This window comes from Netta rufina, assembly GCF_964035555.1.
Source record: "Netta rufina genome assembly, chromosome: 27".
In the NCBI taxonomy this organism is placed as follows: Eukaryota; Metazoa; Chordata; class Aves; order Anseriformes; family Anatidae; genus Netta; species Netta rufina.
Window position 1 is genome coordinate 4,355,636 of NC_140151.1, and position 17,282 is coordinate 4,372,917.

Below are 17,282 nucleotides of genomic sequence, written 5' to 3' on the forward strand. Positions count from 1 at the left end.
GAGGGGGGACGTCGCCCCGCTCCGCCTCGAGTCGAAATAAGATGAAGTTTGTGGAATAGCTTTGGAAGCAATGCCTCTGCTGTAGTGCTTCGTGCCCGCACTGGTAGTCGTATGCTTGCAGCAGGAAAAGAAAAAAACAAAAAAAAACCCTTCCCACCCCCCCAAAAAAAAAAAAAAAAAAAAAAAAAATAGAAGGGGGAAAACTGGCACAGGGCTCCGGATGGGCTGGTCCTACCCGATCTGGATCTGGCCGGAGTACATGGTGAGCAGCACCATGATGGTGAAGCCCGTCAGCAGCCCCGCGTTCTGGATGGCGAAGGCGATCAGGGTGCTGCCGTTCTGCTCATCCTCCCGGCTCACCTCGTTCATTTCGGGGAACTGGGGGGGAGAAAGAGCGAGGGTCAGGGGGATGGCATCACCCCACCAGTGCTCCCCACCCATCCCGGGGTCCTCAGCACCCCCAGCCCAGGAGGAGAAGCGGAGCTGAGCTGAACACCCTAGGGTCCTAGGCGATCAAGCACCCCCCCCAAGCCTTTTTTGAGGCCAAACTGAAGCTCCCACATCAAAAAAACAAACACAACCCCCCCCTCGGGGTCCTGACCCGCACGCACCATGTCAGCCAGCGCGATGTAGAGGAACATCCCCCCGGCCAGAGCGAAGATCCAGTTGGCAGAGAAGTGGCTGCCGGCCACGATGCCGAAGGCCAAGCCCACGTAGCAGCAGCAGGCCGAGATGAAGTTGAAGAAGAGGGCCTGGCGGATGGTCATCCCCGCGTTCAGCAGGATGACAAAATCCCCTGCACGACACCAGGACGGGGAGCGCCGTCACCACGCGGCACGGCACCGAGGAGCTTTTTTTGCTCCAAATTCCCCCCGAGCTTCCCCGGAGACCCGGCTTGGCACTCGAGCAAGGATTTGGCACCCCTGCTCGTGCTCCAGAGCTGCTACAGCCCAGGGGATGATGAGGATCCCTCAAAATCCTGCCCTGCTCAGCACCACGGGTGGCCACTGAGCACCGATGCCAAGCTCTGCCCACAGCCGAGCCGGCTCCTGGTACAAACCCCAGCACCCGAACCCCAAATCTGCCCTCCCCAGCCCTCCCCAGCGGTGTTGTTGTTTTCCTTCAGATGCCTCCCTCTAAAATTAAAGCTCAGACATCATATTACCTCGGTATTTTTAGCCCCGCGATTACTCACCGCCTCGCCTCCCCCCCCCCTCCGTCAGCGCCGTTCATTCCACCCCACCACAAACCCTCCTCGAAAAATCAACGGGAAATTTTCCAGACCATGGAAAAAAAGTCAGGGAGAGCCTTAAAAAAGGGGCAGGAGGGCCCTGACAGCACCTTGGGGCCTCTCCCCCGAGGACCCACGTACCCAGCTCATGCGGGAACTCCTCGCAGAGGATGGCCACGGAGGTGCTGATCCCTTGGAAGACGGAGACGGTGAAGGAGGCGCCGATGGCCAGCCCGTCGATGAAGTTGTGGAGGCCGTCGCTCAGGGTGATCATCCACGCCAGCGTGCCGATGTCGGAGTACCTCACCTCCTTCAGCCAGTAGCACGCGCTTTGGGACGCCTGCAGGTCCTGCCACGGGCACCCACACCACAGGGCTCAGCACCCTGCTCTCCATCCCACGTCCCCCTCTCCTCGCCGGCTTAAATCCCGCTAGATTTCCACCAATTTTTTGTTTTACAAGCAATTTTTCCACCCGCTCAGCCAGGGGTGGCCGCGGAGACCTCACCCCAAACCCTCTCCCCATTAAATAATCCTCACGGGTCCCTTTCCAGCTCGGGATATTCCCCGAATGAGGCACCCACCTGGACGGACAGGGAGCCCACGACGACTTTTTCATCCCCGGGGGGGCTCTTGCAGTCCAGCTCGCTGCCGATGTGGGGGATCATATGGTCCAGGTCCCCGTTCTGCAGCTTCTCCGTCACACCCTCCTCCTGGTCCTTTTTGGAGGGCAGCGCCTCGGGGCTGTAGTGGCTGTGCCCGTGGTGGTGCTGCGGGGTGGGGGGCATCCGCAGGGGTCAGCCACCCCGGCTGGCCCCGCTCTTTCCCACCCAAAATGTGTAAATCATGCCGATTTAACTAATTTTGCCGAAAGGGGGAAACCCAAATTGCTGGGATGGGAGAGAGCGCTGCCAAAAAATCGCACGAGCATCCCATTTCTCCATCTAACTAAGTTGGTTTTGGCAAGCAAAGGTTTTATTTTGCGTGCCCAGCGGAGAGCTGGGGGCACAAGGGTGGGGGATTTGGGGGTTTCAGCCCCATGCTCAGGGTGGGGACATCGCTCCGAGCAGCCCCAGCCCGGCCTCACCTGGTCCTTCTGCTTCAGGAGCATCTTCAGGATCTTCTCGGTGAAGAAGAAGAGGTAGAAGCCCCCGAACACCACGGCGGATTTGGAAACGTAGTAATCTTCTTGGGGGTTGAAGCCAAAGGCCTGCGGGTAACGGAGGCAAGTGAGGGGCCGGCAGCATCCCCCCCTCTGCCTCTGCCTCGCCTCCGGGGCCATCCTGCTGCTTTCTGCCCTCTCCCTACCTGGCTTCGGGGGCTCCAAAATCAGCATCCTGCACCTCTGCCCCCCTCTTAACCCTCCAGCCAAGCCGGCTGCACCCCAAGACCTCGGCTCTGGGGCAGGGCTGCTAAAAGCAGGCTCAAAAAACCTCGAGGCAGAGCCGAGGGAGCGATTCCCTGCCGAAGGAGGGCTCACGGCTACGAAATCCCAGCTCTGGCCGCCATCCCCAGGGGCTTCCAGCCTCCGTACCTCGCTCTCCACGCTCTTGGCTCCCCTCCGACTCCGCCGGCTCCCCCTCCAGCGAGCGCCCAGAGAGAGGAAAAAGCCCCAAAAAAAAAAGAGAAAGAAAGGGAAAGAGAGAGAGAGAGAAGAGGAGAGACCCGACGGTCCTCACCGTACCTCGGGAATGAGCTGGAAGAGGGCGTTGGAGTAGAGAGTTCCAATCGCCAGAGCTATGAAGTAGAGGAGCAGCCGCTTGTAAAAGGTCTTCTTCATGAAGGGCACCACGCTGGCTCCCACCAGCGAGCAGAGGGAGATGACGGTGACGCAGAGGAAACCGTAACCCCAGACTGAGGCGGCCGGGCCAAAAAAAAAAAAACCCCACCCCGGGGGAAATGGGGCGAAGGGGAAGGAGATCAACGCGGGGAAGGGGCGGAGGGGAGAAAGGGATCCCCACCGAAAGGAAAAGAGAGAGGAAGGGGGGGGGGGGAGAGAAGAGGACATTCATTAGTGATTGCTTGTTCATCCGGAATTGGTTCAAGAGCGGGGAACCCGGCGCTGAGTGGCTCTGGAAATGATTTGTTGGCTTTTTGGGAAGGGTCCGGAGCGAAACCCAAAAACCCCGAATTGAATCTCTGCCCCCCACCCAGGGCAAACAGCTCGCCCTTCTCCGGGCCAGAAATCCGTCCCCAATCCTTGAACCCCCCCCAATGGGACAGGGGGGGTCCCTCCAGTGCCACAGAGCCCCGGGGTCCCCGAGCATCTCGCGCGCTCCAGCCTCGGCACCGCGGCACTCGGCACCACCGGCAGCCCGGCTCCTGGCCCGGCAGCGAAGGCAGCGCTCGGCTTTGAGGCTCAGCAAACAAAAGCGGCGGTTCAGGAGTCGAAAAGGAGCCTCGAAAAGCAGCTCCTGGTCCGGCAGGCAGGCGGCCAGCACGGGCGAAGCAAACCCGAGAACAAACCCGCGGCAGAGCAAAGGGCGCTCTGCTCGGGGAGCAGCTCAAGCGCAGAGCTCTGGGGGTGGATCTCCAGGAGTTTGGGTGGGCTCAGCTCTGGGAACGTGGAGCACGAGGCTTTTGGGGGTACCCAGCGTGAGAGCCGCCTGCCTGCTTCAACTCCGGGACCGTGCAATTAATTACGCCACAATTAACCCGCAATGTGTCTGTCGGGCCCGTCAGAGCACCAGGAAACCTTGCGTAAGCATAAATCCTCCTGGGAACGTTGCTCTCGTAAACCGACGTTGGGGAAAAAAAAAAAAAAAAAAAAAAAGGAGAACAAAAGGAGGCAATTAGGTTTTTTTTTTTTAAACGCCCTCGGGTTGAGGGTGAAGGTGGCGTTTCTCCGGGCTGTTCCGTGTGCTCTCACGCCCCGATGTGCGCGCTCGGAGCGTTTCCTGGTGCTCGGAGGGGCGAGGAAAACCCTGCGGAGCCCTGTGCAGGGACAGAGGCAAGCCCTCAGCCTCGGGGGACGGAGGGGTCGATTGGATTCGGCGGGGTGGAGGCAGAGAGAGCCGCCCTCGGAGAGAGGAGGGAGGCAGGGACTTTCTACCGCACCTCTGGGATGAGCTGGAAGAGCGCGTTAGAGAGCAGCGTGCCGATGGAGAGGGCGATGAAAAACGTGAGGACCCGGCGGAAAAACGCCTTCTGGGTGCACGGGACGATGAAGAGTCCGAGCAGGGAGGCCACGTTAATCATTGACACACTGAGAAAACCAAAGCCCCAAACTGCGGAACGAGAAGAAACGAGGGCCAGACATTACCGAGGCTCTCGGCGAGGGGAGACGGGGAGGGTCCGGAGCCCCCCGAGCCGGGCGGGTGGGGAGGGCTCGCGCCGGCCTCACGGCACCCGAGCATCTCTCCCTTTTGCTCCGGATGCTTCCACTGCGACACAAACCCTGGGTTTTGGTGCGGGGTTGGGGGAAAACGAAGCCACCACCAGCCTGCCCTGCCTCCGAGCTGCTTGGAAAAGGTTTTCCCAGCCTTGCGGGGGGGGGAAAATGAGTGTGGGGCAGCACCAGGAGGTGGCTGGAGGGCAGCAGGTCCCAAAATTGCCAAGCAGCCCTTGGGGGCTCGCTGCGATGCCCCCTTCCTCGAGCTACCCCGGGGAACTGCGTTACAAGCACGGCTCCGACCCGCACCGCGTGCGACCGGGGACGACGCCGAGCCCCAGAGCTCGCAGCTCGAGCATGCAACAGGACCAAAACCACGTGGAGACTCCCAGCTGCGGTCAAGAGCCCCAAAAAGGGAAGCTCGGGCACCTCGTGTCCTCCGGCTCCTTGCTCACCTTCGGCCGAGCTGGGCCTGCTCTCCTCCGTCTGCTCGTTCTCCTCGTTCTCCAGGTTCTCCGCCGCGCACGCCCCCGACTCCAGCTGCTGCAGGACGCTGGGGCAGAACTCCTGCAGCTCGCTGCGCCCCACGGCCGAGCCCTCGCTCAGGTTGTGGATGGCAAAAAGCTCCGAGGAGCTGAAACACTGCCGAGGAAGGAGACACAGAGGTTGCCTCGAGCCCCTCCGGGGTGGCCACCTCGGAAAGGGGGGTCCCCGAAGCTCTTTCCTTACCCTGGAGAGGTTGGCGCGCTGCTGGGGGGGCTGGGAGGCGTTGGCGTGCCCCACTCCCACGTCCAGGCGGTTGAGGAGGGCTTTGAGCTGCTTCAGGCTCAGGGTTTCGCCCTCGCCGTAGCGCCGCAGGAGGTCCTGAAGGAAGGAGGCGGCCGAAAGGGCCGGGGGGGCCGCGGCATCGCCGCCAGCGAGCACCCGAGGGGCCGGGAGGAGGCAGAGCAGCGCCAGCAGGCAGCAGCCCCGCAGGGTTGAGGGGCAGCTCATGGTGCTGGGGGGGGCTGGAAGGGAAGGAGAGGGCTGGCGTTAGCTTTAGCAGCCCCAAATTGTGTTGGGAGCCCTGAAAATGGGGTTCTCCTGCTGGCTGGGTTCCCCCAAAAAGAGGGGCGCGCACGCAGCCTCCTGCCCCGCGGCTCCAGCAGGAGGTGGCAGCAGAGGACAGCAGATTTCTGCCCAAAAACCAGGGCTGAGGGGGGGGAAAATTCTGCACAAACAGCACCCAAAGGCTCCGAGGAGGGACCGGGTGCTGGGTGTTCGCTGCTGCTGCTGCTTCCCACCCCTCCGAGCCCACCTCCCCAGCACCCTGCGCCCCCCCACTCACCGCAGCCACGTGCCGAGGGCTGGGACACGGCTCCCGGGGGCTCCCCAGCTCCGCAGCACTTTGGGGGCCCTACAGGGAGAGAAGGAAAAGGGTCAGAAAGGGCCCGGTCCTACACAGAGTGGCTCAGCAAGCAGCAAATCCCCCGGTGCCAAACGCCCTCCGCCAGCTCCTCCCGGCTCCCACAGCCCCGGGCTGGGCGAGGAGACCGGCGGCCAACCCAAAAAGGGTCCGGGAGCTGCGGGGTCAGGGGTGGCGAACCCATTAAGGTTGTACTTTAACCCCGCTAATTACCCCGAACCCTGCTCCTTCCGAGCCCAAACTGCAGGAGCCCTTTCGGATATCTGCGGGGACCCAGCCCGTGCCCTCGCTGCTCCCTTTCATCCGCGCCGAGGGTCAATAAAAGGAGCCCAGGGTTCGCCCTCTGGCACCCGCCGGGTGCACGGGGGCCAGGCACGGCCCCCTTCTTGGAAAAACTCTTCTGGAAGCTGGACGGCGGGTTTGGGATTCATGAAAGTGCCCCAAAATTAAAAAAAAAAAAAAAAAAAAACAGCTCTGCCCTCCCCGTGCCGAGCCTGGGATTCAGCATCCGCCGCCCCCGTGCGCCCACCGGGGTCCCGGACCCCTTTTGGGGGCAAAAAACCCTTTTGGGTTTTTTTGCAAGCAGCAGCAGGGCGATAAACACCACAGGGCTGTAGGGTGAGGGTTTTCCCACCCCACAACTTAAAACTTTGACCCCATTCCAGCAGGGGACAGGGAAAGGGACCCACCCCGGGGGGGTTTCTGCACCGAGCGCAGCTCCAGCCACGCCGCCGGGGGCTCGGTGTCCTCCAAAAAAACCCAGGCCCGAGGCGTTGCCGCAGCCTGGCCCCACAATTGTTTCCGAAAATAGTAGGATCGGGACGGGGCTGCCGGGCACGGGGCTGCCACGGGGCTGAGGACGAGCCCGGGGGGAGCCTCAGAGCCATGCGGGGTCCCTGTCCCCACTGGGGGCTGGCGCCCCCGCCCCGACACCCACATTCCTGGGGGTTTTATGGGGTTTTATGGGGTTTTGGGGCTTTGTTCTCCCCTACAAGCTCTGCCCGGGAGCTTTTGGTCTCCTCCTGCCAAGGCTTAGCCTGGATGCCTTCGCTTAACCCCTTCTCCACCCCAAAACAGGGAGGGGGGCGAATTCCCCAGGCTGGCGGTGCCCCCGCGGAGGTACCCAAAAAAAAATCCCAAACTCTAAACCCTCAACAAGAACCAAATGCCCTCGTTTCTGACCCAAACCCTGCTTTGGGGTGGCTGCTTCCCCCCCCCAAAAGGTATGGGACCACCCAGTGCCACCCCCAGGGCTCAAAGAGACCCCTTAGGGGGTCTCTGCCATCACCCCAAATCCTCCCGACCCCAAATTTTCCCCCAGCTGCCCTACAAAAGGCGGGGGGGGGGTGGCAAACCGGGACCCCCCCCAGCATCACCGCCAGGTCACGGGGACCCCCCCCCGGTGCCCCCACCTCTGGTGACCTTCATGGGCGCCCTCGGGGGTTTGGGGTTTTTTGCTTGGGGTCCCGGCCCCCCCAACCCATGGGGACAGCCTCTGGGGGGGCTGGCACGGAGCCCCCCCAAGCCCCACGGGTGGATAACGGGGTGGGGGCGATGGGGGGGGGGGCAAATCCCCTCTCCCCTCTCATTTCCCCTAAATTCACGCCCCAAATTCATCGACCCCGATTGCAACCCCCCCCCCCCCCCCAAGACCTCGCTTCCCGGCACCCTGTGCGGGGATGACCCCAAAACCCCCCAAAACCCAACAAAGACCCCAAAAAAAACCCCAAAACCCACAAAATCCCACGGGGGGGGGTGAGCCCCAAAATCCTGAATTTGGGCATCGCGAAACCGGGCAGCGGCTTTTTTTTTGGGGGGGGGGCGCACGGCTGTGCGCATCCTGATGGGGTGCCGGTCCCTGTACCCCCATCCCGATCCCATCCCCATCCTAATCCCAATCCCATTTTAACCCCATCCCCATCCTAATCCCAATCCCAACCCCCCTTCCCATCCCGATTTCCCCCTTCCCACCCCAGTTCCCCCCCAAATCCCAATCCCAATCCCACCCCATCCCCGTGCCCCCATCCCTACCTCTCCTCCTCCTCCTCTTCCTCCCCCCCCCTCCCCAGCACGGCGCAGGCTCCACTGACGTCACCGCAAGCCCCGCCCCCTGCCCCGCCCCCTGCCCCCCCCCCGGTCCCATTTTCCCCCCCCCCGATCCCATTTCCCCCCCCCCAACACGTGGCACCGGAGGGGGGGGGCGCTGAGCATCCCCCGGCCCCATAACCCTGGGGGGCGCGGACCCCCCCTCCGACCCCCCCCACCAGGGGGTGGGGACCCCCCTGGAACCCCCCCCCCCAAAAAAAAAAAAAAGGGGCAGGGCACCCCCATTGACCCCCACCCCAAAAAAAAAAGGGGCAGGGCGCACCCCCCCTAAGCATCCCTTGGGGATATGGGGGACCCCACTGAGCACCCCCAAAAGGGGTTGGGCACCCTCAGACCCCCCCCCCCCCCCAAAAAAAAAGGGGCAGGGTACCCCGTTGACCCCCTAAAACACCCCTAACCCCCCCCCAAAATGGGCTGGGCACCCCCCAGACCTCCCCAAAACAGGCAGGGCGCCCCCCAGAACCCCCCCCCCCAAGCAGCCCCTAGGGCATAGGGTACCCCACTGACCCCCCCCAAAAGGAGCAGGACACCCCCAGACCCCAATAAACAGCCCCTAAGGGTATGGGGCACGCCAATGACCCCCCCAAAAAAGGGGCAGGACACCCCCAGATCCTAAAAAACATCCCCTAAGGGTATGGGACACCCCAATGACCCCCCCCAGACCCCAATAAACATCCCCTGGGGCATGGGGCACCCCAATGACCCCCCCAAAAAAGGGGCAGGGCACCCCCCCGACCCCAAAAAATATCCCCTGGGGACACGGGACACCCCAATGACCCCCCCAAAAAGAAGCAGGGCACCCCCCAGACCCTAAAAAACATCCCCTGGGGATATGGGGCACCCCAATAACCCCCCCAAAAAAGGGCAGGACACCCCCAAATCCCAATAACCCCCCCAAAAAAAGGGGCAGGACACCCCCAGACCCCAAAAAACATCCCCTGGGGATATAGGGCACCCCATTGACCCCCCCCAAAAAGGGGCAGGGCCCCCTCACCCCCCCTTTCCCCCCCCCCCAGCCAGGACAAGCGAGCCTTTCAGCTCCCAGCACTAATTAACGCCGCTTCATTAAAGCCAGCGGGTTATAATTTAAGGCCGGGAGGCTCCGGGGGGATGGGGGGCAGCCCCCCTATTACAGCTGGGGGACAAAGGGGGGGTCCCACGCACCCATTCACCCCCCCAAAAAAAAAAAATAAATAATAAAACCTCGCCACGCACCAGCTGCCGCCTGCCCGGGCTGCCAAAGTCCGGGAATGAGGATAAATCATTAACGAAGCGGAAAAAAAAACACGGGGCAGGACCGGGGGGGGCACCTACCCCGAGCCCCCACCCCAAAAAAAAAAAAAAAAAAAAGGTTGCCCCCCCCCCAGGCACCGCCAGCACTCACCCAGAACCTAAATATTTGCTCAAAGGGTTTTGGAAAGGGATGGAGAAGGGCAGAGCACAGGGGGTGCTGGCACGGTCCCCAAAGTGTCCCCAAAGCTGGTGGGTTTGTCCCCAAATCGCTGGGTTTCTCCCCAAAATCCTCTGGCCAGGAGGAAGGCGGGGACCCCCCTTTGGAGAGGTGACGGCGCTGCGCCCCTCCGCGCCCCCCCCAGCCCCGACACCGAGGTGCTGCCAGGAACAGCTTTATTGAAGCGAAGGGAAACCTGCGATTACAGCCAAAAAAAGGAAAAATAAATAGCTTTTTTTTTTTTCTTCTTCTTTTTTTTTTTTTCCTTTTCCAAACTCTGAACGAAGGGCGGAGGGAGGGGGAGGGGGGGGCTGGTGCCTGCTCTCATCCTGCCCCTGTTTGCTCAAGGGGGGGGGGCGGTCAGGCAGGCTCAGGGTGAAATTGGGAGGGGTTTTTTGGGGGGGTCTCCAACAGATTCAGGCTCAAAGGGCTCCCGCTTTGCTCCTGCCACGGGGAGGGAGGGGCTGGAAGAGCTGAAATGCTCAAATTTTGGGTTTTGGGGATATTTTTGGGGCTCTCCGAGCAACCCAACAGCTGAAATTTTGGGTACAGACTAAAATAAATATGATAAACAAAATAAATAAATTAAATTAATTAATTAAATAAGGGGCGCGTTAAGCAGCCGAACTGGAACGGGATTTGTTAAAGAGGAGCAAAAAGAAGGAAAAAAAAATAAAGAAATGGGGCAAAAAACATAAAAAGCAGCAGCTGCTTCGGGGGGCACAGGCAGGAGCTGAGGGAAATAAATGGAGGTTGGGGGTTGGTGCCCAGCACCAAACTGGGCACGGGGTGGTTCGTCCCAGTGCTCACCAGTAAGGCCGGAAGCAGAGCAGAGGCTGGAGCCTCTCCGTGGCCAAAAACCCCCTTTTTCTCCCCAAAACCAGAAGCTTCCCCAAGACGAGCGCCATGAGCGCAACGACGGAAAGGAACGGACAAAACCAGCAGCGTGTGGAAAAAAAAAAAAACACAAAACCACCCCAAAAAGCCCCAAAACCAAACCCTGAAGCCCTTTTGGGGTCGGAGGGGGGGGCTCAGAGGAAGAAGAGCCTGTCGCAGAGCTGGGGGGCCGGCTCGTGGTGCAGCACCTGCCCCGCCAGGAACGCCAGCTTGTGCGCGTACTTGCAGGGCGCCGGCACGCGGATGGTGCCCGGCCAGTTCCAGTAGAGGTGACACAGCTTGAAGGTCAGCCTGGGGACGGCAAGGAGGACGCGTCGGTGCTCGTTTAGCTTTTTTTCCCCTTTTTTTCCCTTTTTTTTTCCCCAAAACCAGCCCTGCATCAAGAGGCAAGGAGGGGTGCCGCCAGCCGTGCCGGGTGGCCGCTCCGCGCCGTTTCGCCCGAGCGCACGGGCGCAAGGTCGGGCTCTGCCTGAGCTCTGCCAGCTCCTGATTGCGTTAATTACACGCCTGCTGCTTGGGCCACTTTTAAAACCACGGCAGCTCCCTCCCAACACCACCCCAGGCAGGTTTTTACCCCCATTTATAACCCATTTCTTGCCTGCAGGTGAAGCAAAACAGCTCCAATCCTCCTCGCCCCCTCGCTGCCCATCACACCAAATGGCATTGGTGTCCCAGCCAAATGACAATGACAATTGAGCCCCAGCCAGGCCCTCGCTGCCTTCCCACGGGATTTTTTCCCCAAAATCCTTGGTTTTGGCTGCGGGAGGGCTGTCCTTACCTCTGCAGGTGCTCGGCGCTGAGGTTGGCCGTGTTGAGCACGCAGACGTAGCGCGTGGGGACGCCGCAGCCCTGGCGGGCACGGTGAGCCAGCAGGTAGAAATCCTGCCTGCAAGGGGAGGAAAATTAAAAAAAAAGAGGTCTGCGAGAGGCAAAACCATCCCAAAACGCCCAGCACGGCCCTCCCAGTACTCACCAGTCCGTACTGGTGATGGTGTGGTCGATGACCGTCCCCGCCGGGGGGCACGCCAGCCTCTCCGAGGTGTCGGTGTAGAAGTTGGTGCTGATTTGCTTCTGCACCACCACCACCACCATGCTGGGCTGGTAATTCTCGAAGGTGTCGAAGCATTTCTGCAGCTGGGGGATCTCGTATTTGACCACCGTGTCCAGCTGCCCGTCCGAGACGCCGTCCCGGTACACCACGATCTTCTTGGGCAGGCAGTGGTTCATCTGGGGGGGGGGGGGGGGGGGGGGGGCGCAGGGGTCACCCCATCACCCCCGGCACAAGGTGGGGCAGGGGCAGGCGTAAATCCAGCCAGAAATTGGGTGCTTGACGCCCAACCGGCCCCCAGGAGGATGAATTTCTGCCACCCTGCCAGTTCCACCCATCGCCCTCGACCTGGGTGTGGAGCACCAGCGGTATTTGGCCTTGGCAACCCCATTTCTGAGCAGATTTCTCCGTTTCTTCCCCCATTTCCTAGCAGATTTCCCCATCTTTCCCCATTTCCTAGCACATTTCCCCATTTCCTTTCCCATTTCCAGGCAGATTTCCCCATTTCTTTCCCCATTTCCTAGCAGATTTCCCCATTTCCAAGCAGATTTCCCCCATTTCCAAGCAGATTTCCCCCATTCCTTTCCCCATTTCCTAGCAGATTTCGGAGAGGCTGGCAGGGCAGAAAGACGCACCACCTGCACCAGCACTGCCCACGGGCAGCAACCTCAGCTTTGGGGTTTTTCTCCACCACTTGCAGAGGGGCAGAAAACACCAAGAGCTGGCAGAGCCCAGCTGCCAAACCCCCCCTGCAGCCCCAGGAGCCGCTCTGATTCCCCCGTTTGCCCCCGCTGGGGACCAGGACGGGGCTCGGTGGCACCAAAAGCACCAACGTGGCACTCGCCCCGGTGCAAAGCGATCCCGTGGGCAGGTCCGCACGGCCCCGAGATAAGGCGAGCCTCCTGCAGAGGTCACCTCCAGTCCAAAGGCTGCCCCGAGGCTGTTTGCTCGCTCAAAAATTAATTCAGGTTGGACAATTTCAGGCGTTTTGGCACCGAAATCCTCGGGACTTTTTGGGGAGCCAGCCCCTGGATTCGCCCTCACCTCGTGGAAGCGCTGCAGGGCATCGGCCAGGCAGAGCCGCAGGCTGTCGGCGATCTCCTGCTGGGGCATCTGGAAAACCACCCTCGAGTACCACTTGGTCAGGACCCTGCGGGCAGCGACCCAAAATCCGGGGCGGTTGTGCCACCACCCAGCCCGGCACGGGGGCACGGAGCCTTTTTTCCCCAGCCCGAGCCGGTGCCAAGGGATTTGGCACCGCCGGTGCCACGCTATTTATTTTTTTTCCCCCCTCCAGGGAAGGAAAAGAGGTGATGGGGGTGAGGGCACCACGTACTGGTTGATGCTGGCGACGAAGCCGATGACGGAGCGCGTCCCCCTGCCGTGGCTGACATCCATCCCGATGACCATCAGCTGCTTCTGGGGGGGGAAAAAAAACAAAAAAAAAGGTCAGGCATGAGCACTGCGCCTCGCTTTTGGTGTCTCCAGCCCCAAGCTGAATGCACAAAATGCGCCAGCCCTGCTTTGTGGATGGTTTATCCACGTTCCCCAAGGGAATCCCATCCCCTCGCCCTACACAAAGGCATCGGGGAGGCACTGAATGCCCCTTTCACTCCAGGGAACAAGGGAGCTGCTGTGCACGCACGTGCCAGGCAGGCGAAACACAGCCCAGGCGCACGCCCCCGCTGCCTGCACGCCTCCTGCACGCTCCCCACGCGCACCGAGGGTCCCCCCCCGGCACCGCCGTGCGCCTCACCAGGGGGACGTCGATCCCCCAGAGCTCGCCCCCCAGCTTGCAGTTGATCTGCAGCAAAACCTTCTGGACGATGCTCCTCAGCCTGCTGGGCTGGCCCGTCAGGGACTGCACGTTGATGACCTGCAAGAAGAGGAGGAAAGGGGGGGGAAAAAGGCAAAAAAAAAAAAAAAAGAAAAAAAAAGAAAAAAAAAAAGAGGTTGGAGGAGCCGCCCCGGGGGCTGGGGTTGCTCCGTCCTGCACCCACCTGCGAGGGCACCGGGGACTGCACGCAGCACAGCTTCTTGATGGCGCTGTACAAATCCTCCTTGCTCTTGGTGGTGATGCAGAGCAGCAGCTGCACCTTGTCCTGCAGCGGGGCACAGCGCGGGGAGCGCCCTGAGCACCCCCCGGGGACCCCCCTCCTTCTTCGAGGGGCTCCCCAACCCTTGGCGGACCCCCCCCGGGTCCCACCTCGCTGCCCAAAAGGCCTCGGATGGTCCTGACGTAGGTCTCGATGCGGTCGTCCTTCAGCTCCACCAGGGCTGGGGCGTTGACGTGCATGCCGATGGGGCCGCAGCCGCTCTTCATGGCAGCCACCAGCTCCTTCATCAGGTCCTGCAGGCGCCGCGGGTAGACGAGCAGCCAGTAGTTCATGGCAACCTACAGGAGAGGCAGGGACAGAGGCACGGATCCCAAAACACGGCCCTGCCTCTCCCACGGGGAATTTGGGGATGGGGAGAGCGTCCCCTGGGCGCTCCTGCAGCCGACGAGGAGGAGGAGGAGGAGGAGGGAGAGCAGCCGCTCCATCCAACCTCCTCCAAAAAAAAAAAAAATAAATAAAAAAGAGGCCAGGAGGCAAAGCCAAGGAAAACAAGTCAAGGTTTTCAGCTGGAACACGGCGCCGTGTCCAGACAGGCAGGGAGCAGCGGGGTGCCAGCGCCACGAGGACCCATCCCAGCTCCCAAAACAAAAGCCAGGCTGTTCCGCGGGGCGCGTGCGCTCACCGTGGAGATGGAGGCCTCCCGGGACACCTCCTTGCTCCAGCTCAGGTCCTCGGCGGGGAAGAAGGAGCTGTGCCTCAGGTTGATCCTCTCGGTGGGCAGGACGCGTCCCTGGGTCTGGGGGGGAGCAGAAGACAACGGGGGCAGCTCCAGGGGGTGCCCGGCGCCGTGCCGCTCGCCCTGGCCGCGGGGAAGCCCTTACCCTGTGGATGTCCTGGCCCAGCACCAGACCCCAGCACATGAGCTCGTGCGAGGCCTCCTGGCTCTCCTGGATCCGTCGCAGGAGGCTGCAGAGGCACTCGTAGTGCTGCTGGGGGCTCTGCAGCATCTCACGCATCACGTCCTGCGGGCACGGGGTGGTAAAGCCGGGGGTCACGGCGCTGCGCCCACCGCCCCGTGTGAGATCGGGGTCCGATTCCCCTTCCCCGAGGCTGACCTTCAGCATCCGGGTGTCCTTCTTGATCTCCGTGACGCCGGTCAGGAAGGTGAGCTCCGGCACCAGCAGGATCATCTCCACCTGGGGCTGTGAGAGAAGCCAGGCTGTGCCACGGGGCAGGAACACGTTCCCAGCTCCCTGCCCAAATCCCCGCGTGCCCGGCTCACCTTCCTCCCCGGCATCCTCTTCTCCTTGGGCCTGTGGATGAGCAGAGGCTGGTCCAGCTCCCTCACCGTGATCCCGTACGTCTTGCTAAAGGAAAAACCAGCAAAAATAATAACATTAATCATAAAAAAAAGGTTTCCTTGCTGCTCACCAAACCCAGGAAAACCACCTCGCCACCCCAAGGCGGCGCGTCCCGAGGCTCCCCACCTGTAGTAGTCCACGAAGGTGATCTCCTCGCCGCTGGCCAGCGTGAAGCTGTCCCTGGGGGTCCTGTCCCAGTCGATGTCGTCGATGCGGTAGGTGCGGTTGTTGTAGCGGGTGATGACCACGCTGCCCACCAGCTGCTTGGTGCACTCGTCCTGGAAGCCGGCGGCGCTCTGCTTGTAGATGGCGTGCCTGCGGCGGGGAGGAGCAGGAGCCCCGGTGCTGTGCGCTCAAAAACGAGCCACGGGGAGCCAGCCGGGGGCTCGTGGCTCCTGGAAAGGTGTTTTTTCCCCCCCATCTGTTTTTTTTTTTTTTTTTAAATCTTACATGGAAGCCAGGACGGAGTCGCTGCGGATCACCTTGTGCACCGTGTCCACCTGGAGGAAGAGCCCGCCGTCCCTCCGGCGGATGCTGACCGAGTAGCCCGGCCAAACCTGCAGCCTGAGCCGAAGGGAAGCAGCACAGCAGCACCCGGGTTACACCCAGAGCAGAGCCAGAGGCCGTGCTGCTGGCCAAAGAGTGCTCAAACACACACACACACGAATAATTTCCCAGCTGGCTGCCAGCTCTCAGCTAATAACCCCTGAAAGCGGCGCTCTGAGGTCACGCTCGCCAGAGCTGGCCAAGAGCAGGGTCAGAGCTGCCCTGCAAAGGCTCCCGGCTTCCCAGCCACGTGCTGCAGCAGCAGAGCTGTCTGCAGGGCTGTATGGACGGGTGTGAGACCCCAAAGAAAAATTCCCACAGCCCCAACCCAAGGATGCTCCTCAGGAGCCCTCGGTGCCGTGTCCAGGGTGGTGTTTCTCCCTAGGGACAGGGACGGCCCCAAATCAGCATGAAATCCCCCAAAAAAACGTGTCCAGCACCCACCTGTAATGCTGTAACATGCTGGCCTGGGAAGGGTCAAAGAAGTTTCTCCCCACCAGCTTCATGTCCAAGATCCTCATCACCCTAAAAAGGGGGAAAATGAGGCAATTTTGGGCCACGGGGGCTGGCTGGGGCTCGAGGAGCGCGGCCGCCCGGCCTCACCTGCGGAACACCACGTTGTAGAAGGGGATGCAGAGGTCGGAGCTGGGCTCCAGGACCTTGGTGAGCTGGATGGTGATGCTGACCTCCTCCCCGTCCGCCCTCCTCCGAGCCTTCAGGCTGACCGGCTGCGGGGCGAGAGGACGCTTAGAGGGGGGGCCAGGAGGGATGCTCGGCGCCCCAGCACAAGGGTTGGAGGTTGGGGACATCCCCGAGCCTACAATTTGGGGGAAAACAGCCTCCTGGGGGGTGTGACAGCTCCAGAATGATACCTGAGGCAGCAGGATGGGCAGGTAGAGGATGGAGCCGTCGAAGGCGGTCACGTCTCCGGTCACCGAGCGCTGCTCCTTCAGCATGGCGAAGCGCGTGCTCCTGCACTCCACCTCGGGGCTGCAGACACGGGGAGGCAGCACTGCACCACCCAGCCTCTGCTCGCCTTCCCCGGCCTCTTCCCTCACCCCCTGCCCCCTGCCAGGGCTTTGGGAACCCAGCAAGGGGAGAAAAACCGGAGCCAACCCTCTGCAGAGCTCCCTGCCCGCGTGCCGTGGCCGCGCCGGCCGCTCCATCTAGCGGTGGGGATAGCCGGGTGTCCCGGGGGGGGGGGGGGGCTGCTAATTAACCGTGGCGTTTAATTAATTATCCCCACCCTGAGTGCTGCTACCTGAAGGTGACGTGGTACTGGTAGACGGCCTCGTTCTGGCAGTGGATCCGCACCGAGTTCAGCCCCACGGGCACCGCCGTGCCCCTCGCCGCCGCCTTTGCTCCGGGTGCCCTAGGAGAGAGGAGGGCGCAGAGGCAGGAGGGCGAGCGAGGTCCTGGGGGGGGGTGGGGGGAGGTTGCCCCCCGAGGGGGGGGCTCCACGCCAGTCACTTACTGTCTGCTGGTGGCCGGGGGGGGCTCCGGAGAGGACAAGGGGCCGGGTGGGCGCAGGGTGGGCTTGGTGAGGGGCAGCACGGTGGCTCTGCCGGGGGGGGCGGCGGGTGGCGCGTCCCCTCTGCCTCGGTAAAGGATCCTGTGCCGCCCCCCCAAAAAATGTGGGGAGAGGCTGAGGGGCGCTGCCACAGCCCCCCCAATTTGCTGTACACCCCCCGCAATGAATTTGGAGGCCGAGCACCCAGTCCTCCCGACTCACCGGCCCCGCGTGGGCAGCACCAGCTCCCCATCACCAGCACCCACCGCCGGACTGGGCTGTACTGGGGAACCCTCCGCAGCCTTCACCGCGCTGGCAGCACCACGGCCTGCGGGGAAGGAG

General features: G+C 61.9%; 2 protein-coding genes across 2 annotated transcripts; both read right to left on the minus strand.

Annotated features, from left to right (window-relative positions):
* Positions 1 to 202: 202 nt before the first annotated feature.
* On the minus strand, positions 203 to 8,025 carry SLC39A14 (solute carrier family 39 member 14). The gene is made up of 10 exons (XM_084302176.1): positions 7,997 to 8,025; positions 5,888 to 5,956; positions 5,290 to 5,567; positions 5,016 to 5,202; positions 2,914 to 3,083; positions 2,317 to 2,439; positions 1,814 to 1,999; positions 1,373 to 1,580; positions 612 to 796; positions 203 to 378 (listed from the first exon to the last, which is right to left on the minus strand). Exons 3-10 carry the CDS (start codon positions 5,551 to 5,553, stop codon positions 232 to 234), a joined length of 1,470 nt encoding a protein of 489 aa, XP_084158302.1. The 5' UTR covers positions 5,554 to 5,567; positions 5,888 to 5,956; positions 7,997 to 8,025; the 3' UTR covers positions 203 to 231.
* Positions 8,026 to 10,429: 2,404 nt separating this feature from the next.
* PIWIL2 (piwi like RNA-mediated gene silencing 2) lies at positions 10,430 to 16,792 on the minus strand (the record flags this gene model as incomplete). The annotated part of the gene is made up of 18 exons (XM_084302350.1): positions 10,430 to 10,709; positions 11,197 to 11,304; positions 11,392 to 11,645; positions 12,511 to 12,616; positions 12,803 to 12,885; positions 13,223 to 13,342; positions 13,467 to 13,568; positions 13,673 to 13,861; positions 14,206 to 14,319; positions 14,405 to 14,545; positions 14,639 to 14,725; positions 14,806 to 14,890; positions 15,011 to 15,199; positions 15,335 to 15,448; positions 15,875 to 15,955; positions 16,034 to 16,158; positions 16,303 to 16,420; positions 16,692 to 16,792. Coding segments are annotated over 18 exons (2,274 nt in total), but the record flags the coding sequence as incomplete, so codon positions are not given.
* Positions 16,793 to 17,282: the final 490 nt, after the last annotated feature.